The 18,800-nt window shown below is 41.6% G+C and overlaps 1 protein-coding gene across 3 annotated transcripts in view; it reads left to right on the forward strand.

The window, feature by feature from the left end:
• Positions 1 to 18,800, forward strand: part of XPO7 (exportin 7) — a 49,886-nt gene that overhangs the window by 17,839 nt on the left and 13,247 nt on the right. Inside the window, exons 3-14 of one of the 3 annotated variants that reach the window (XM_049830610.1) lie at positions 1,413 to 1,506; positions 2,349 to 2,515; positions 4,618 to 4,710; positions 8,014 to 8,118; positions 10,538 to 10,703; positions 11,259 to 11,332; positions 12,755 to 12,874; positions 13,114 to 13,260; positions 14,098 to 14,270; positions 15,378 to 15,571; positions 16,677 to 16,782; positions 18,116 to 18,251. In XM_049830610.1, the coding sequence (XP_049686567.1) occupies positions 1,413 to 1,506; positions 2,349 to 2,515; positions 4,618 to 4,710; positions 8,014 to 8,118; positions 10,538 to 10,703; positions 11,259 to 11,332; positions 12,755 to 12,874; positions 13,114 to 13,260; positions 14,098 to 14,270; positions 15,378 to 15,571; positions 16,677 to 16,782; positions 18,116 to 18,251 (1,575 nt within the window). The other 2 variants (XM_049830611.1, XM_049830612.1) reach the window with 2 other exon arrangements.

Raw genomic sequence — 18,800 nt, forward strand, 5'->3', positions numbered from 1 at the left:
AGTGGTATTTCATAGACTGTGGGAACCACTGCCTTCTCTATAGGCTTTGGGGAGAAAATGGTGTGTGCATAGAGGTTCATAGGGGATAAAACCAGCAGTGTTTCTTCTGGAATGTTTCCTTGGAAAATTGCCCCTGCTATAGTGTTGTCTTAATAATCCAGCAGTTTAAAACAGGGAAAATTAGATCATGTGCTTTAGAATTAGTGTTACAGAAAGGATGTAAAATACGCCAGCAGTAAGTCTTGCCTGACTTTTTTAGCATTCTTTTTAAGTGGCCATTTGGTTTTTACTTTCTATCAGCACAAATAATGTTTAAAATGGCTTTGCCACATGATCTTAGAAGATTTGACTTGTGGCAGAATGTGCATCCAGCTTTCGTATCTATCAGATTGGAGCCTTGTTCACAAAAATAGGAAACATTAGACAGGCTGTTTGTTGTAAAGAGTAACTCCTCCAGGAGGAGGAGGAGGTGGTGGTGAAGGGAGGGGGAGGAGAGTGACACTTAACAGGCTTAGCAAACTTACACAAAGCAAATTATTTAACTTTTTGTTAAATTTGAAGTCCAGTGAATTCAAAACAAACTGATTTGAAGCTCTTCTGATGGGAACTAGTAACTGGTTTACCTGAGGACAAATAATTATTTTTTTTTTAAAGGAAAGTTCCTAAAGCCTAGTTTCATTCGCTGTGTGTGATCCATTGCCTCTCTGACTCTTGCCAGAGGGTTTTTTGTTCAGTCCGGGATCTGACGCACTTTGTACCTGACTGTCCTTGGGAATGTTGGAATGAATAGGTTTCCTGCATCTTGGATACTAGGCTTTCTACAGTGCTATATGTTACAGAAATTAGCATGCAAAATGCTTGTCATCTCCCTGGCTGTAATTTATGGAATCGGGTGCAGCCAGGGGTTTTAGGTGGTTGAATGCCATAATTTGTGTCCCTGAATTAGATTACAGTTCAGTAGTCTGTGTGCTGTTCTGTAAGAAATAAATTTTAACCTGTATTTAGTAATCAAGCAGAAGTTCTAAGTACTTCTTAATGGATCGTAATGTACTCCTATAGCTCAGAGGACTAATTGTCTTCTTCAGGCATGGCGTTTAAGGTAACTTCATGCAGTTTGACTATGTTTGCAGTTTATTCCTGCCTTCAGTGGCAGTTCCATTGTCTTCCGCTCTTTAAAAGCTTTTCCTTTCTTTCTTAAACACTTTCTTCAAGTATTTGGTTTACTTTAGTGTCTATAAAAACATAGCGTAAATGCTATGTAGAGTATTTAGACTTACCAATTAAATTAATGCTTTAAACTTGAATTTCCAGAGAGCAATTACCTTAAAATCCAGCATTGCTGCTTGATCTTCTGAAGTGTGCAGTAAACTTCTGTTTGTGGTTTGTTGTGTTTTTTTGTTTTGTTTTTACAGTCGTCCTACTCCCAGTTATTGGCAGCTACATGCCTTACAAAACTCGTGTCACGCACAAACAACCCTTTACCATTGGAACAACGAATAGATATTCGTAAGTACAAGACTTAATTTTTTCTAACCAAACTAACGTGAATGCTTGTTGTATGGACTTTCATCCACAGGTGGGAGGTTTTCTGCAAGCTACTGTGCTTTACAGTTTGGGCATCCTAAGGTATAGGATGCCCAAAAGGCAAAGAAATGTTTCTCTTAGCTGGCATTTTCACCTATATCATTAGCTAACAGAGTTCAAGGCTAAATGTACAGAATTTTTCCAGATGGAAGGGAATGACAACTCGGTGGGCTTCTGAATAAACCAGTTGCATTTTATAAATTTCTTTTGGAGTATAAAATACACATGGTGCTTGCCTCTTCTGAGGATGTGGTTTCAAAACTGAAAATCCTTTATGGGTCTCTGAAATAGTGTTTAGAGTATTTCTTAAGGGAACAATCAGTCTGTCACAGTGCTTTTTCCTGGAGAATGGCTGATACTTCCTTTCCTTCGAGGAAGGAGTCTGAATGCCATTAAGATTGCTTTCTTTTCTACAAGTGATGTGGTAGATGATCATCCCCGAGGAAAGGTCTTGAAATATTTTCAGCTTTTCTGGCTATTTACATGTGCTTACAGAGGATTGGACTTAAATCTGATAATACAAAAAAAGTTAGGCTTGTGGGGAGGAACTCTCACCTGTCTCTAACCTCTTCCTAGATCTGTTCCACAGCTTTAGTACGTTAAAGGCACAAGTAAAAGGTCAACATTTGTATCTAAACCACTACTGTGCTGCTTTTTTTTTTTTTAACAGCTTTTGGAAAGATGCTTTTTTCCTATCAGTGTTTCCATCTCAGTTCCATCTGCCAAGTTTTTGTCTACAGATACCCCTCTTCTGTGTGTTTCAGGGAACTATGTGCTCAACTACCTTGCCACTAGGCCAAAGTTGGCAACGTTTGTCACACAAGCACTAATCCAGTTATATGCCAGGATCACAAAGTTGGGCTGGTTTGACTGTCAGAAGGATGAATATGTCTTCAGGAACGTGATCACAGATGTCACAAGGTTTTTACAGGTCAGATTTTTTGTAAGATGAATACACACCTTGTGGGATTTGAAAGTCCATGCATTTTCAGTTATTGTTTTGCACCTTGGTATCCTCTATCCAGTCTTTCACCTGTGAATAGTGACTGCCAAGGCTAAGCAGCTGCCAACTGGTAGGACAGGTCAGTTTTTATAATTAAAAGTTTGGTGGTGCAGGGATTTACCTCTGGAAACTGCCACCATTTGTATTCAGTGGTGAGACACATCTTTAGCATTCCAGTTGCACAATTCTTCTTTCAAGCTCTGAAGCTTAAATACACCATGCCAATTAGTGCAAAATGGTAAACATGGGCTTATTGTCTATGAGGGAAATATGTGCCATGCTTGACTTGCTTTCATTCACTGCAAGGGTGATATATCCATGGAAGTCAGGTTTGATATTTTGTGAAGTTATCATAGCAAAATGTACCTTAAAACTAGTGTGTTACACAAACGTTATTGTTAACCATTTTCTTTAGAAGTCCTGACTGTTGTTTCATAAATGTACATGCTGTCACCACAGTACAGGTTTCATTTCCAACCCAAAAGACTGTTTAGTAGAAAGGTTGCATTATTATCAACAGCTGTTACCAAACTGAAACTTCCTCCCAGAGAGATCAGTAAATCCTGTAACACTATGAATACTGATTTATTTGCTCTGAAATTTGTCACAAAATCAAGAGTTGGAGGAAGACAGTAGAAGAAATCAAAATGACCAGAAGCTCTTCCCAGTGTGGAAGAGGAGATGTAATGTGTACAGGGCTTTTAATGCTGGAGTGGTAGAGTGTGGGCATTCAGAAAACAGGCTAACTACTATTATTTTAGGCATTTACTGGTATCTGCAGTGAAGTAAGGTCTAGAAGGTGTTAAGTAATTTAAAGATTATGTTCCTTTCTGGGCTGGTAACTATGTCCCAAATAGTTTGCAGGTGCTCCTAGCTGAAATTATCGGAGCTAGAGTCCTTACTCTCCTGGCTTGTGACATAGGGAATGTGTGCTTTTTAATCAGGAACCTAATTAAATGGTGTGAATATCTACTTGCTGTGTTCAGTTTGAGACGGTCTGTTCCCATTTGCTCAAGTTACCTGTTCTGGCTGTTAAAGTGTACAGGAGGCTGCGCTTTTTTAAAGACATGGTTCAGCAAGGTTTTCCAGTGGCTTCTGTCTAGAGATTATCATGTAAATATTGAGACTGTCATCAAGAGATGGCTCCAGTAAAGAAGTGGCCAAGGTCCCAAGCCTGTATATGCTTGAATTCCTCTATTGCAGATGAGTTCATTCTTTGAAGCTGGAGATCAGGGCAATCTGTGCAGAAGGTGCAAAGCAAGGTGGAGCTAGGAAAGGGAAGTTACGGAACAGAAACTGGGGCAAAGGAACAATACAGGTTATTTCTCTTAAAGTATTTGATAAATGGATTACCATTTCTAGTGAAGAGGTATCTGTAACAGACTTAGTTCACAATTGGCCCCTTGTTGGCAGTCTCAAGTGCAGCCAGAGGCTGAACAGGCTGTGAAGAATGGACTCCCTTCATTGGGAGATAGGCCGTCCTTCTTGGCAGGACGGTTGTGGGGCGGGTGTGTGGAGAAACTTGGTCAGCTGCTACTCATGTTGTTCAAGGTCTGTAGTTTAAAAAGGGGAGGGGGGGAATGTTTATTTCCCAGAGTTTTCATCCGGCAACTTTAATACTCATCCTAGTATTGCAGAAATTTCTGCACATTTTACCACAGCCTCTGTTAGAATTAAACAAACTGATTAAAAAAAATTAATTCTAAATAAATCTTTTCAGAGTTAGGGCATAACACAAAGATGTTGATTAAACTATTAAATAAAAGGTGCCTACTTTTATCAGCTCATGTTACTGAACTCTTTAGAACCCTTTGCATTGCTAACAACAAGTACTTTAAAAACACGTTTTAATTTCTCTGCTTGGTATTGCTCATGGGCTTTTTTGCCAATCACAATACTACAAAGATAATGCATTTCTAGGCAAACATGTCAGAAGTCTTCAAGCAGAAAGGTCTTTGGATGATGGTGAAGCTTACTGAAAGCATCCTGGCACTGCTAACTGTGTTCCTTGTCCCGCTTTCCTTCCTCAGGATAGTGTAGAGCACTGCATCATAGGAGTGACAATCCTGTCCCAACTAACTAATGAAATTAATCAAGTAAGTGCTACAGCCTTCCTCAGTGAAGTAAGTGTCCAATTTTCTCATTCATATTGTTGTGTCCTGCTGTGTGTCTGTGCATTTTTTGGGGGTTTTTGTTTGGGGTTTTTTTTTTGGTGGGGAAGGGATGTTGTGTGGTTGGTGTTTTGGTTTTTTGTTTGGTTTTGGTTTGGGTTTTTCTATTATTATTTTTACGCAGTCACTTACTGTTGTGGTAAGATGCTGAAACCTCCTGTCCTGAGGAATTGTTTTGTTTCACTGGCATCTTTCATCTTCTCTCATATTTGGATGTAATCTTTTGAGATGAAAAAGGAAAATACAGTGCTAAGCAACTAGCCAAGCCTACCTAGTGAGGACAAAGCCCCGAGCATGAGGACATCCCTAGAACCTTCTGTTGTTGGTCCCTGTGCATTGTTTCAGCTTACAGCATTCTTGTGCCAAGGAGCGACTGGAGCATGCCCTCCTCCGTATTGACCAGGGAGATGAAACAAAGAGGATTTGTCAAATTGTGCAGACTTTTAAGGTGTCCTTTTCATTCACTATTAAATGTCATAGCGTTCTCAGCAGGTAGTTGTCAAATTCTGCTGGTTTATTGGGGCTGAGTGCTGAGTCCCTTGCACAGCTCTGGCCCTGGGTGACTGGCTGAAGAATGACTGGGCACGCCAAGTCTGTGGTGCTCTGGCATGGCACCCAGTTATGCCAGCTGCAGCAAGTCTTTCCAGGTTAGTTAGTTCAGTGGTTTGTAGAGCCCTCTAATGTTATGCCACATCTCAGTATTTATGTTGAAAGCTGGAACAAGTGGCTTTACATGGTGCTATCAAAGCTGACATCGTTTTCCTAATCAGTCAGGTAGACTTTGCTGTAGCACCATTGATGGCTACCACAGTCCTAAGACGGCGTGAGGGTTGCCATGTGTATAAATGTCTCTAATTTTGCAGAGAGTACCAGTAACTAAGTATTTGATTTTTAATATCTTACTAAGGAAACTAACCTTTCATTTTGCTGGTTATTGAGTAATCCAGGCATTGGAACGGATAGGTCCTTGAGTGGGATTTGAAGGATGATTACAAATTGTTTTCAGAAGTGGAAATGGAGGAGAAGATTTTGTCCTGGCCAGGGCAAAGCACCAGTTTCTTCTGCTGGACTTAATGAAGTTCAGCACCTCTGACCTTTCTGAGCCCTGTGCTGTAATCTGAATGGCTTCTGCATCCATTTCAGACCCCAAATTCACTTTCATTCCTCAAGCCTGGCCTGATCAGTAAATCCTAACCCATAGATCTCCTCCGAACTCTTAAGCCATGTCTTGTTACCATTACGATTTCCTTGCCCACGCTTTTGTACAATCCTTGCTCCATCTCCGCAGAGGTCTGATCCTTCACTTCTTCACATCAAGGGTGAAAGCAAGTCTGTTTAACTCTATAAATTAGTACCTCAGCATCTTTGTACAGGGCTACAGCTTCTGCTTGCAGGAGAATGGTCTGCACAGAAACTGTCACCTATCCCAGTTCCAGAATCTCTACAGGTTGATACGAAAATAAGCAATGAAGTTAAGGACTGATCAAAAATCTCTTCCTAGTACCTTGGATATTAAATCTGCCACAGTTTACTACTCATTCCTAAATGTGCTTTGTGCCAGCAATTGCACAGGGCTGGATTCAGTGACTCATCTTGGAAAGTCTAAAACTGCCATTACTTGCAAAATAATAAATCTGCCAACATGCCCACTCATCAGAGTGGGGTCATGTATGCATACATAGCAAAAAAACACCCAAAAACCCCTTCTGGGGCTTCTCTTCAGGCTTTTTTTGATAGCTATTTAAACTTCGAACTACATTGCATGAGAGCCACATTTTCTAGAGCTCTGTTTACTAAAACTTCTGTTCCAAAAGCTCACAGTACAAATAAAATAGAGTGCTAGTAACTGTTTTGAAGTATCAGTTTTCATCCTGTAAGTACTGCACAGACTTGCCCAGAGGTACTGTGTGTCCACTCTATTGTAGAAGTTCACTGATTTAAGCCTCATGATCTTGTGGTAAAGAAAAAGGAAATACTCATTTGCCACAAGACCAGAAATACATGAGATTTGTAATGGAGAAAGTAAATAATGCTTATTTTCTTAAAGACCCTGAAATCTAATAGCACGAGCTGAGGAATGATAATTCAGTCATTAGAGCACCTGACAAATTTAGGTCCAGTTCTGATCTGCCACCAGCTACTGGGTGATGGAGGGCTTCTCTTTCTCACCTATAATACAAGAGACAAGAGCATTTGCATCCTCCATGGGGTTGTTGTGAAGGTTAGTACGTTAAAGTGAGGTCTGCAGTGGTTAGAGCTGTACTGGTTCCTGCAATACTGGATGAGATGTGTGCCTATTTAAGTTAACAGAGGTGTAGTAACAAAAGCATAAAGAAAACAGAGATTCATGTTACGTGCATCTGCACTGGGCTGCGAGAAGGCTCCATCCCAGATGCACGACGGTAACTGACTGCCCATCAGATAACTCATCCTGGGCAAGTGGAGTTTTGCCAGCCTGTGTTCAAATAAATGGCAAAGATGTCAAGTATCACTTCACTTTTCTCCTCTTCCTAGAAAATAGTCTATGAAGTGACATGAGTTGAGCTGCTGTTAGCCTGTGCTGGCCCATGCTGGAATGCATTGGTTGAATCAGTTGGAGACTTTGTTATCCAGTATAAAGCAATATGTGTGTATTTGCCTCTTAGATCACGTCAGCTTTTTATTCTGATACGATGAGAGGTCCAGAACTGGAGTTTATAGTAGGTACAGCAAAGTCCAAACTGGCTGTCACTGGTTAACTGTCCTTCTAGTTTTCTTCTCATCTGTGCAGGTTCAGGAGGGGAATTATAATTGCTAGTAGTTGACCATGTGTCTGCCCAGCGGCTTCAGGTAGGATTTAACTCTTAGGAGTTTGGAGCTCTTAAGAAAGCGGTGTTCAAGTTTCTAAAATGACTTAACTGCTGTTGAAAATACTGCTGTTGATTCTGCTTTGGAAGAGATTTAAATTAACTTGAGAGTAAACCCAACCCTCCTTTCTGGCAGGGGTACAGTGAAACTGCGTTGTAAGTATTGTAGGTGTAAAGTCCTGTCATCCATCAGCCAGCAATACTATTTTATCCGTGGAAGAACCACTGTTCTGCAGTAGCAGCACATACACAGTGGCAGTGCATCCCCCTGGTTTAGCCAGCTGGTGTGACATCGCTCTGGGGAGGGAAACCTTGATGTCCTAGTGCTTAACAGGATTCCTATGGGTTCTGCTGGTCTTGTTCCACCTCTGCCTATTCTGTTCTAAGCACTGGTTTTCTCTCTGCTCAGGCGGATACTACTCATCCACTGACCAAGCACAGGAAAATAGCCTCTTCCTTCCGAGATTCATCCTTATTTGATATTTTCACACTGTCATGCAATTTACTGAAACAGGTAAGGAGACAGTCATTTGTCATCTCTCTTGGGTGCTGTATGTTGAGGCAACAGACTTTGGGCTGAAGTTCCATCTGATGTAACTCTCCGGGAATGAGCACTCTTGTTCTAAAAGCTATGTTCTGGACTTGTTTTTCAGCAAAGCTTTGACTTAGGTTTGTATTAACAAAACAAAAAATGAACACAACACAAATACAGAAATAAAACTCTTTTCAGCAATTTTGATTGAACATACATGCCTGGCTTGGGTTAAACTTTCCTGTCTTAAAGCATCAGGAAAGAGATGATATGTTTGTTTTACATTTTAAATATCTTTGATTTACAGTACTGGCAGAGAGGTTTCCTGTAAAATAAGTCTTTGTCTCGCTTTCTTTTTTTTACCCTCAATTTAAAACCCACATGGTGAGAGAAAAAATGCTAGCGAAGATAGATTTAGTAGATTGAGACTAAAGATTGTCCCTGATGTTTTAACTCATGATGAATACTAGACTGTCTTATGTTCCACAGGTTTTTATTTTGTGCTAATTATCACACGTGAGTTAACTTGCTTAAAAATACTTAACCTTGGGACAAGGTAGCAATGCTCTGCTAGTAGGGTTGGGTTTTACCCTGCAAAAAGCAGTTTTTCTTTCAGCTGAAGTAGCACGCGTGTATTTTTTGTAAGCAGGTAGATTATCTGAAGAAAATTCTTGATTCTGCTTTGTGTTTCTTTTCTAAAAAGCTAATCTGGAGTTCTAATGGTGCCTTCAAAAATAGCCCCGTATGAGAGTCTGTCCCAATAAACTGAGTGGCAGTAGCACAGATTTGATTAGTTTAACTTTTATCCTTCTAGCTGAGTGAAGTGTCAAAGTTGACAAATAGCACAAAGAGTGAAAAGGAAATTCTATTTTAAAGATATTTCAAAATGAGCAGCTCTGGTTCTGTCACTAATAAAGGTGGGTACGTGGGTGTAATTTGATCTTTTTTCTCCTTCTGGTTTCTAAAGGAAGCAAGGCTTGTACAATTATGCTAGTGATCCTTTCCCATGCACCCATCCTCCTGAACCATAACAGCTCTGGTAACTTTTGAATTCATTGGCTTATTTCAGGTACATTTGATGGTCAATTAGAGGTCTTGGAAATAAAAGGATTCCTCTAGTTCTGTGAAAAGCACCACCTGGGGAGGTACAGGCAGGACAGGGTCCTTATAACTGCCCAGACTTGGAGAAAATTCAGCAAGTGCTGGTACTCAGCCATGAGGCATAAACCAGACCTTGTTAACCTGGTGTCCCCTGAACTGCACTGTTGTCCTGTACGTGTAGCTCTGGCTGAGCTATTGCCCACACGACTGTTGCTGCATGACCATGGGGACTTGTCTCAGGAGGAAGCCCCTTAGTTTTCCACCTTAACTCTTAATCATCTTGCTTTTGTTTCTTGCGATGCTATGGTTTAAGACAAGTTGGAATGTTCTTTGTTGTCTCATGCAACATCCTTGTTTTCCTGTGATTAAACACCTGCTACACAGTTTGGGGGGGGGGGGGGGGGGGGGCTTTGTCTAATAGTAGCTGTCTCAAGCTTCTGTATATAAAGCAGAAGTTTCTAAGGTGATCCTTTCTATTGGGGAGGATTGGGCTGCAAGAAACCAAGGATCATGTCTGTATCTATCTCTGTAAAACAGGGTGCATTTAGGCAGCCCTAGAAGAGTAAGTCTTTGTGATACAGTGGAGAGAGTGAGGAAGACATTCCAGCGACCACTGGCAGTGTTGGCACAGTGCAGTGTGTTATTTGCAATAGACTTAAGCTGGAAAAAGTTAGTTTTGGTTAAAGTACGGAGTGATAATACAAAGGATAGAGGGGCTGGCCTGTCCCTGGAGTACAGACCTAAGTGCTATATTTAAACTGCAGTGAAATGACCTAGCATTTCGTGTCCATTGAGTTCTTTGTGTTACTTGAGTGTCCATGTTTTCCCTGCCCATAGCAGAGTGTTGTAACCGGAGCAGAGCTTATACAGATCATCTGTGCAACAAAAGTGAATGCACTCATTTCCATATGAGGATTAGGTGGAGCAACAGGATTCCCTGCTGCTAGGTGCTTGTCAGGCAGAAAATGTGTTCTTGTGTTTAACCTTAATAAGAACTTCCTTATCTCCTAAATCTCACAGTTTAATTGCAGGCTGGCAAGCCTGGCTGCTTTTCTCCTGTGCAGTACAAGCCGAATGAAAAAGAAAGCACTGTCTGTTTATCCATCTTGTGTAAAGACTAAGCATGTAAATACACATGCTGTCTGTAAAAGTATGCGATAGCTGGGGTTGGTGCTTGTGGCATATGATCCTTATGATTGCCACATCCTGTTTAAAGTTGAATACCTGCCTCAAACTCAGCAGTCACCTTGATTTTTTTTTTTTTTTCTTTTTACTTTTTTTAATCTGATGTATTTTATAGGCTTCTGGGAAGAACCTGAATCTAAATGATGAAAGCCAGCATGGTCTGCTCATGCAGCTGCTTAAGCTCACACATAATTGCCTGAACTTTGATTTCATTGGCACATCAACAGACGAGTCCTCAGATGATCTTTGCACTGTGCAGATCCCAACCAGTTGGAGATCAGGTAATCTTGCTGGAGGAAGAGGGCTAATCTACAGCATACCAGCTGAAAGCATGGGTGTCTTGCTAAAGCCCTCTCTATACTTAACAACTAAACTTTTGCATACGATGCCAGATGTATAATCCAGCCTTTTCTTAGTGTGATTACAAATGCAGTTCAGTTTGGGTTGGCCATCTTGAGCTATAAAAACACTGCTCTACCCTTCCAGTCTTACACCTGCCAATTCAAGAAACAGTAAGCTTTTTTTTAAAATGTAAATAACAAATAAGTCGGTACCTGTTCTTAATATCCTTGCTGTTCTCACCAGTCATTTTGCAGTTTCACAGATTGTGTTTTTAAAATATTTTCCTGTAATTTTGTCTTAGTACCAAGTACCAGTGGGTTTACTTTATTTCTAGGAAGGGCAATTGTGTAAAAATGTAAAATCCTTTGGAAATTTTCTTAAAGCATGGTACATCATGTGACAGGTACGCATGCCATAGTTGCCAAGATAAGCATTAGACCTATGGAAAGCAGTAAATAGAGGTGTTCTCAGTAAAATGCTCCGTTCTGTTTCAGCATTCTTGGATTCTTCGACCCTTCAGTTGTTTTTTGATCTTTATCATTCCATCCCTCCTTCGTTTTCTCCCCTGGTAAGTTAAGTGTTTATTTTCCTTACAGACTTCACTACCAGAAAATGTTTGTAGGACTCATCTGGGAGACTTGCTGTTGGTTAAAATGCCATAGGCTGACTTCAGACCTTTACTTTGAAGGCACTGCCTTGTGCTACAGCGACAACAGGGAGGCTGGTCTGGTGCTGCTGCTGCTAATAGTTTTGATGCATCTGCAGGCTTTGGATTTGACCTAAGAGCAGCTTGTTTTGCTGGAAGTCCAACCTACTTCTTTGTCCTTGTGTAGCCTAGAGTCTGCCTGCTCACTCTGCCAGTAAGCCCTTTTCGAGGGATGTAGCTTATGTTCTTTCCACTGTGCTGCTAAGTTGATCCTAAAACCATTCTGTGAGTAGGTAGCAAGTCTGGGAGCACAACTTAAAAATGTAGTTTCTCCTTCCACACTTTAAAACTAGGCCGTGTCCCAGTTGGATGAAATGGCCAATAGCACAACTGAACTAAAAGTTGGATTATTTCCTCTTGAAAAAATTGCCTGCCAGGCATTTATCTATCGGATAAATATTTTTCATAATTAATGCTACAATGAAAACATGCCCTTTGGCTAGGGAGAGAAGGGTCCTTCAGAAGTATTTTTTCCGCTGAGACTCTCAGTACTGTTCATTATGTTGAAGGGTTACTCGCTAATTCTGAATTTAAAGCCTCAAATATTCATAAGAGATTTTAACAGTGTGAGACTCTTTTTTTTTTTGTTGGGTTTTTTTTTTTTTTTGTTACTGAATAGAAATCTGAAGCAATTATGCCTCTAATTGTCCTGTCTCTTTGATCAGGAAATGTAAGAACCAGCAAGAATGAGAGGCTTAGCAGTTGAGCAGGTAGTCCTTACACCGACCGGCTTTGCCTCTGGATAAGGATTGCAGGGTGCTAGTCATAACTGACTGCCGCTGCTCTTCAAAATCCTGCTCACCAGCCTGTTACTCACTACTGCAGCTGCACCCTGGGAATTTGCTCTTGATTTAAATTTCAGAGGTTTGGGTTGAGAACAATTTAATATTTTTTTCTTGCCAGTCTTCTATCTTCTGCGATACTTTTCCAAGTCTGTGTTAAGTTTCCCAGCTTTCCCGGCCAATCCTAGTCTGTTTTCAGTCTTATGCGATCTGTGTTCTTCATCTGAAGAAATCCCAGCATTTTTGGGACCAGAGTTTGGACACACCTTTGACTGTCAGGATAGAGATGTTCCTTTGGGTGATGTGGTTTTTTCTCTCTGCTGTAATTTGTTTCTACACTCTTACATAGACTACACAGGATTGCAAAGATGAAGGAGCTGTCATGTAGCATGCAAAAGAGCATCAGACTTAAATGATTTGTTGTGTCATGAAGAGGAAACGTGCTGTTCATTTTACTGTTCTAATCCCTCCCTTTCTATTTTATTCTCTTTGCATCTTTTAGGTTTTATCCTGCCTAGTGCAGATAGCCTCTGTACGCAGATCCCTCTTCAACAATGCGGAAAGAGCAAAGTTTTTATCTCATCTAGTTGATGGAGTTAAACGAATACTGGAAAACCCCCAGGTGAGTATTTCAGATGCAGTCAGTGGAATTGTGTCTCTGTTTCCTCTGCATTGAGTTTCTTCACCAAAAATACTTTCTAATGTACATGTCCTACTTGTGGCACTGGGGAGAAGGGAGTAACACCTTGCTGCTCTTTGCCTTTTCCTGCTGTTTCACCATAAATCTGCGCCTCTTGTAGCTGACTGCCATATGTTGCGAAGTAGTGCTGTTTCTCAGTTCTTCTCTTTTTCTCCTCTCAGAGTTTGTCAGACCCAAATAACTACCATGAGTTCTGCCGATTGCTGGCCCGATTGAAAAGCAATTACCAGTTGGGAGAGCTGGTGAAGGTGGAGAACTACCCCGAGGTCATCCGACTCATTGCCAACTTCACCGTGACCAGCCTGCAGGTACAAAGTGGTTTTACTTACCCTCAATGGGTCTTTATGCCCCTTGTCTTCTGAAACAAAATTATAACCCTCTTGTCTGTTCTTTGCCCCTTAATTCACTGTATGTTATTTTTACCAAAAAACCCTGCAGACTCTGTGACAGAATCCTGTGGTGTAGCATTGATTATTCTGTGAATTCCTGCTGAATGGAACAGGAGCAGTATGTGCGGGAAGGCAGGGTTGCTATGCCTCCAGAGTCTTTCCATGTCCTAGCAGAGGGGGGGAAAAAAAAAAAAAAAAAAAAAAAAAAACCCAAACCCTGTTAAATAAGGCTTATTTTTAGAATTATGTATCACTTCACTATTAAAATGCAGTTGCAGGGATTGCTAGTAATATGAATATCATGCCATATTCCCACTGAGTTTTCCACTGGTATACAGCTTGTAATTATACCCCTGCACAGAATATGGTTTTAAAAAAATTGTATAGCTTACATAATACCTTTGTTTGTTAAATTTTAATATTTATCTGGAAAACAGCTTTAAACTGTACATACTGTTTGGGGAGCTGTCTGCAGAGTGCTACAGTATGAGCTCAGTAGTAGTTTGGGACCAAAGGCTTTGGCTCAGTTACACAGCCTAGGAACTCGGGTTTATCTTTCAGTCTTTACTGAATGCTGATAATACCCACTGAATCCAGGTGTGAACTGAATTTCATTGTTAAAATTGGCAACCAGATCATTAAAGCTTTTAAATATTGCTATATCTAGTGCTTCATGAGTCAAAATAGTATGGGTAAAACAATCAAGGCCATAACTCACTAGTTTCCTTTCCTTTTTTCTCTCTTGGCTCCTGGTAGCACTGGGAGTTTGCGCCAAACAGCGTTCACTATCTCCTAAGCTTGTGGCAGCGGCTGGCTGCATCAGTGCCCTATGTTAAAGCCACAGAGCCTCACATGCTTGAAACATACACACCAGAAGTCACAAAAGCTTACATCACATCCAGACTGGAATCTGTGCACATCATATTGAGGTAAGAAAAGCAGAGAGGTGGCAGCACTGCTGCTTGTCGGCACCAGGGTCTAACGCAGAAGGCTCTAATGTGTTTCTTTTCTGAGTTTTGTTTTAAAAATGGGCATGACTGCAGGAAGTTTTGTGACTCACCAAAAGATTTCTAAGGGAGGCTTACCTAAATCGCATATTCTGTTGCTTATAAAAAAGAGATTTTTTAAAGTTTTTTAAGCTGTTTTTTTTCAGACCTTGCTCAATCTCAAATGGCTGAGATTGATCTGAGCAATCTTCCACATGTTGTGGGTAAAATTCATCTTATCTAGCATCATACCTCCACAGCATACCGTTTACACTCTGAATTGCCTTTGTAGCAGAGAGGAATAAGTATGCAAAGTGTGATTTGCTTAATTTTTGGATCTCTGCTGTAGGATGGCGCAAATTTATACCTGAAAGTTGGGGGGTTTGTTTTGGGTTTTGGGTTGGTTTTTTTTCTTGCTTTGAGTGTCGGGGCAGCCTTCAGGACTTTGTTGCAGTGCCTGAATTTGTGTGGGATGAATTCTACCTTGTGTGTGTGTGTTTGATGAAAACAGATGGTCAAGTATAGAAAAATAATGCCTCCCTTAAGGAAGACTGATCGGCTTATACCTTTTTAGCTATCTAGCAATGCAAGGGAGGAGCAGCAGGTTTAGCTAGTTCTGGAGTTCGCAATAAACTTATAGTTGAGGTTAGCGTATTTAGAGGAAAAGGCAGCTAAAACATTGAAAAAGATGGAAGACTTTGTTATACAAAGACAACCAGACAGAGACCTTGTTCTTGGCTCTGCACATTCTGTTCAAAGACCTGGATAAATGTTAAAGACGTAAGAAGAGCTTACTCATCCCAGTTCCTGATGGCCTTTCCACCTGAACCGCTACTGTTTGTCTGATTTATGGCCGCAGTTAATGATCAGATGGTTATGTCGGTCTGTGTAGCTCTCCATAGTGACAAATAGTAGAGGCAGAGACTTCAGTCATTGGAATTGCTGTATGCCTGGGAAAGCATTCTCTTTCTGATTGAAATAAGCCTATGTTATGGGTTAAGCTATCTCTGCATTTTAAGTCCTTTCCTGTTGTGCTTTCTTGCTGCTTAGGGATGGTTTGGAGGATCCGCTGGATGATACTGGCCTTGTGCAACAGCAGCTAGATCAGCTATCCACCATTGGCCGGTGCGAGTATGAGAAGACCTGTGCTCTGCTTGTGCAGCTCTTCGACCAGTCAGCCCAGTCCTACCAGGAGCTGCTGCAGAGTGCTACCGCTAGCCCTATGGACGTTGCTGTACAAGAAGGTGAGCGTGTTTGGAGGACTGCGGCCTGTAAGCTTGCAGTAGGTTGCCTGTTCTCAAAAGTACATTTCAGAAGCCTGCATTCCTGGTGAAATCCGTAAATGGGGAGGCAGATCTCACAAACATTACCTTGGGGAGGTGCCCGTATGGTGTAGAATATTTTTGGCTGTGGACAGACACTCCCAATGCGCACAGCATTGCTGGCTGAACATATTGCTGTCCTACAACTGACTCCGTTCCTTTTTGGCAGGAATGAAGTGCATCTCCTTGCCCAGTCTTTCAGAGACAAGTTCCAAGGATGTTCCCCCATCCACAGGTGGTCAGCACTGCCTGCCCCATCCCTATTTTGTCTGAGGCAGGATATGGAGTGCTCATTTGAACCTCCCCACTGGCTGTGGCAGAAACCTCAGCGGTTTGTTGGTAATGAGTAACTGGGAGTGGGGTTTTCAGCCAGTGCCACTGTCTGAAGGAGGGTGTCTGTCCACAGCATTGGGTGGGTGCAGCGTGGAGGTTTTGTACTTGCACAGCTGGTTGGTTTAGGAGTTGCTTAACACTGGCCATAAAGAAACAGTTCCTTTGGAGGTTCAGGTATAGCTGTGTTATGCCCCCTTTCTAATAATGTAGCTGGCTTCCCCTTTTGTGGGGGACTTGGGGACATCAGCACAAGTATGGAAACTGTTCCTCTTCCTTCTGAAACAGTATTGTCTGATCTAATGCAGTACATGGGGTTTTTTGGGGGGGGGCAAAACTCCATATGATGTTGACTTCTCCACCAACCACATGTATTTTGAAAGAATAAATGCTGCCTGCTGGTATCTGCACATATTTAAATACATAGAATACAGTTTTACAAGGAAGTAGCTTTCTGTAGTGGAATAGCTTTAAATAATGAAAATCTTCCAGGCAGACCTGGCATTCTTGTTTCTTTACTAGAAAAGTTGTGCCTGTTCTCCACCAAGTGGAAAATTGAGTAATTTTGGTATAGATGGGGACTAGAGCAGAGATACTCATTGTGAATCTTGTCTTTGCCAAAATAAAATGCAAATCTCCTCAGCTTCCTCCGTGTAATGTGTGACGTCTTGGTTCTGATGTCCTCTGTTGGTTTCAGGGCGCCTGACGTGGCTCGTCTATATTATCGGGGCAGTGATTGGTGGTAGGGTCTCGTTCGCCAGCACGGATGAGCAGGATGCGATGGATGGCGAGTTGGTTTGTCGGTAGGGATGCTGACTGTTTTCTAGCTGCACCACTATTGAAGTCAACAACAGAATTGCTATCACGAAGCTGCCACCGTGTTCTTCCCCTCTTCACTGAACAGTGTGGAATTGGCTGTCCTGAAAGATGAGATTGGCAGCACTGGCTAGAGTCAGTCAGCAAACTTCTGCTGTGGCTTGGCTAAATTGGGAGATCTTGGGTTGTAAGAAAGAGAATGAGAGGGGAAGAGCATGTAAGAGGGGAATTCATACCAAGCTTAAATGCATGCACTGGAGTAGAATTAAATGCATGATAGTTCTTTGCTGGGGTGGAGGGGGAAAGTCTTTTTCCTAGTTAAGAAGCCAATGTGGGTTTTGTCCATAAATACACTGTGAATGTTGCAGTTCTTCTATAACTGTTAAAACTTTATACTGTCTTCTGACACACGCTGGATTTTCAGGATTGTAAATCCTCTCCAGTGCAAGCTTTATTTGATGGATGTGAGAACATGTAGCTTACAACTCAGAAACAACCTTGAATCACGCTGAAAGCTTTGTGGTCCAGAGCCTACTTGCTCTGCTTGGAAGCTAGGGCAGTAAAGGAGTTAAACTGTGAATGTATAAAGTAATCTATAGTGGAAGCTGGCCTGTTGGTGAGCCAATAGATAACATCAAGCAGTGGCTTCCCATGTTGCTGATGAGTTACTTACTGAAGGGGGAATAGTGAGACCTTGTATGTATTTCAGTTACCTTTAGTGCCAAAGTATATGATACCTTTTCATAGAAGTCTGTTTACATTTTATCTTTTTTCCCCACTCTGTGTTTTGTGGCACTTGTGAAAAAGGTTGCTTTCGCCCCTCCCGTTCTGCTGCATGCATGTTACTACCCTACAATCCCTTCATCCCTCCCTTGCCAGCAAGGTCTACTCATTGAGCCTGTGCACAGGTCACAGCATTGTTTCTGCAGGGCTCACAACAAAAGCCACACTGAAGTGGGAGTGGTGTTTAGTATGGCTCTTGTGAGGGGAGCAGATAGTGGTTTCTCAGGTGGGTTTGAGAACATGATGGATCAGTCACTGGGTAAGTGACTCGAAACTCAATTCTCCAGCAAATTAAGACCAAGGCCTTGCATCCCTGTTAGAAGGGATATAAAAGCCTTATAATGGCCGTACACAGAAGAGGAATGTGCCCTAGTCAGTGTTTTGTTATCAGTTTTGTCAGTTCTTGACCCAAAATGGCAATGCCCACAGAAAGTGAAAAATACAGTGCACGCAGCCTGGAAACAACACCATGTGCCAGAAGTCCCTCGTTTCTCCCAGTGTCCATCAGCAAGGTGTGTTTTTCCCACCTCTCTCCAGAGTGCTCCAGCTGATGAACCTGACGGACTCTCGTCTGGCGCAAGCTGGGAATGAGAAGCTGGAGCTTGCCATGCTGAGCTTCTTTGAGCAATTTCGGAAGATCTATATTGGAGATCAGGTGCAGAAGTCTTCCAAGGTAATCAGTCCCTTTGGCTATGTCTCTTTGGTGATACATAGTCCAGTAATAGCTTCCCTTTTTAAATGAAAGCAAGTGGCTTTACTTGTTTTCTCTTCTTTATAGCTGAAAATATTTAAGAGACCTGTCTACTGTGTTTTCTAGATACGTGTCCAGTGTTAACATCACAAAGCCCGAGCTGTTGGCTGAAATACCGCGTTCTGTATGTGTCAGGAATGAGCCAGTGACTATGACAGCCTAGAACTTGAGACCTGGGTTCAGCTTTGTTACCTGCCAGGTTTCTGCTGTGACTTCAAATGAGTCCCTTAAGCCTATATACTTGTGAAAGTGTGCAAGTCACACCATTCCATACACCCATGAGAAGCCTGAGCTTAGCAGCTGTGCCTTGCTTCCTTGGCTCTGAAGTGAAGATAAATATCCAGTCTTTTCATCACAAGACAATTGTCGATGTACTGGACTTTGAATGTCTTGGTGCCTCTTTAGAGATGTAAAATATCTCTTTTTAAATTAAAAAAATATGTAAAGAGTGGGAATATCATTACACCAGAA

Source organism: Accipiter gentilis, chromosome 28 (genome assembly GCF_929443795.1).
Source record: "Accipiter gentilis chromosome 28, bAccGen1.1, whole genome shotgun sequence".
NCBI lineage: Eukaryota > Metazoa > Chordata > Aves > Accipitriformes > Accipitridae > Astur > Astur gentilis.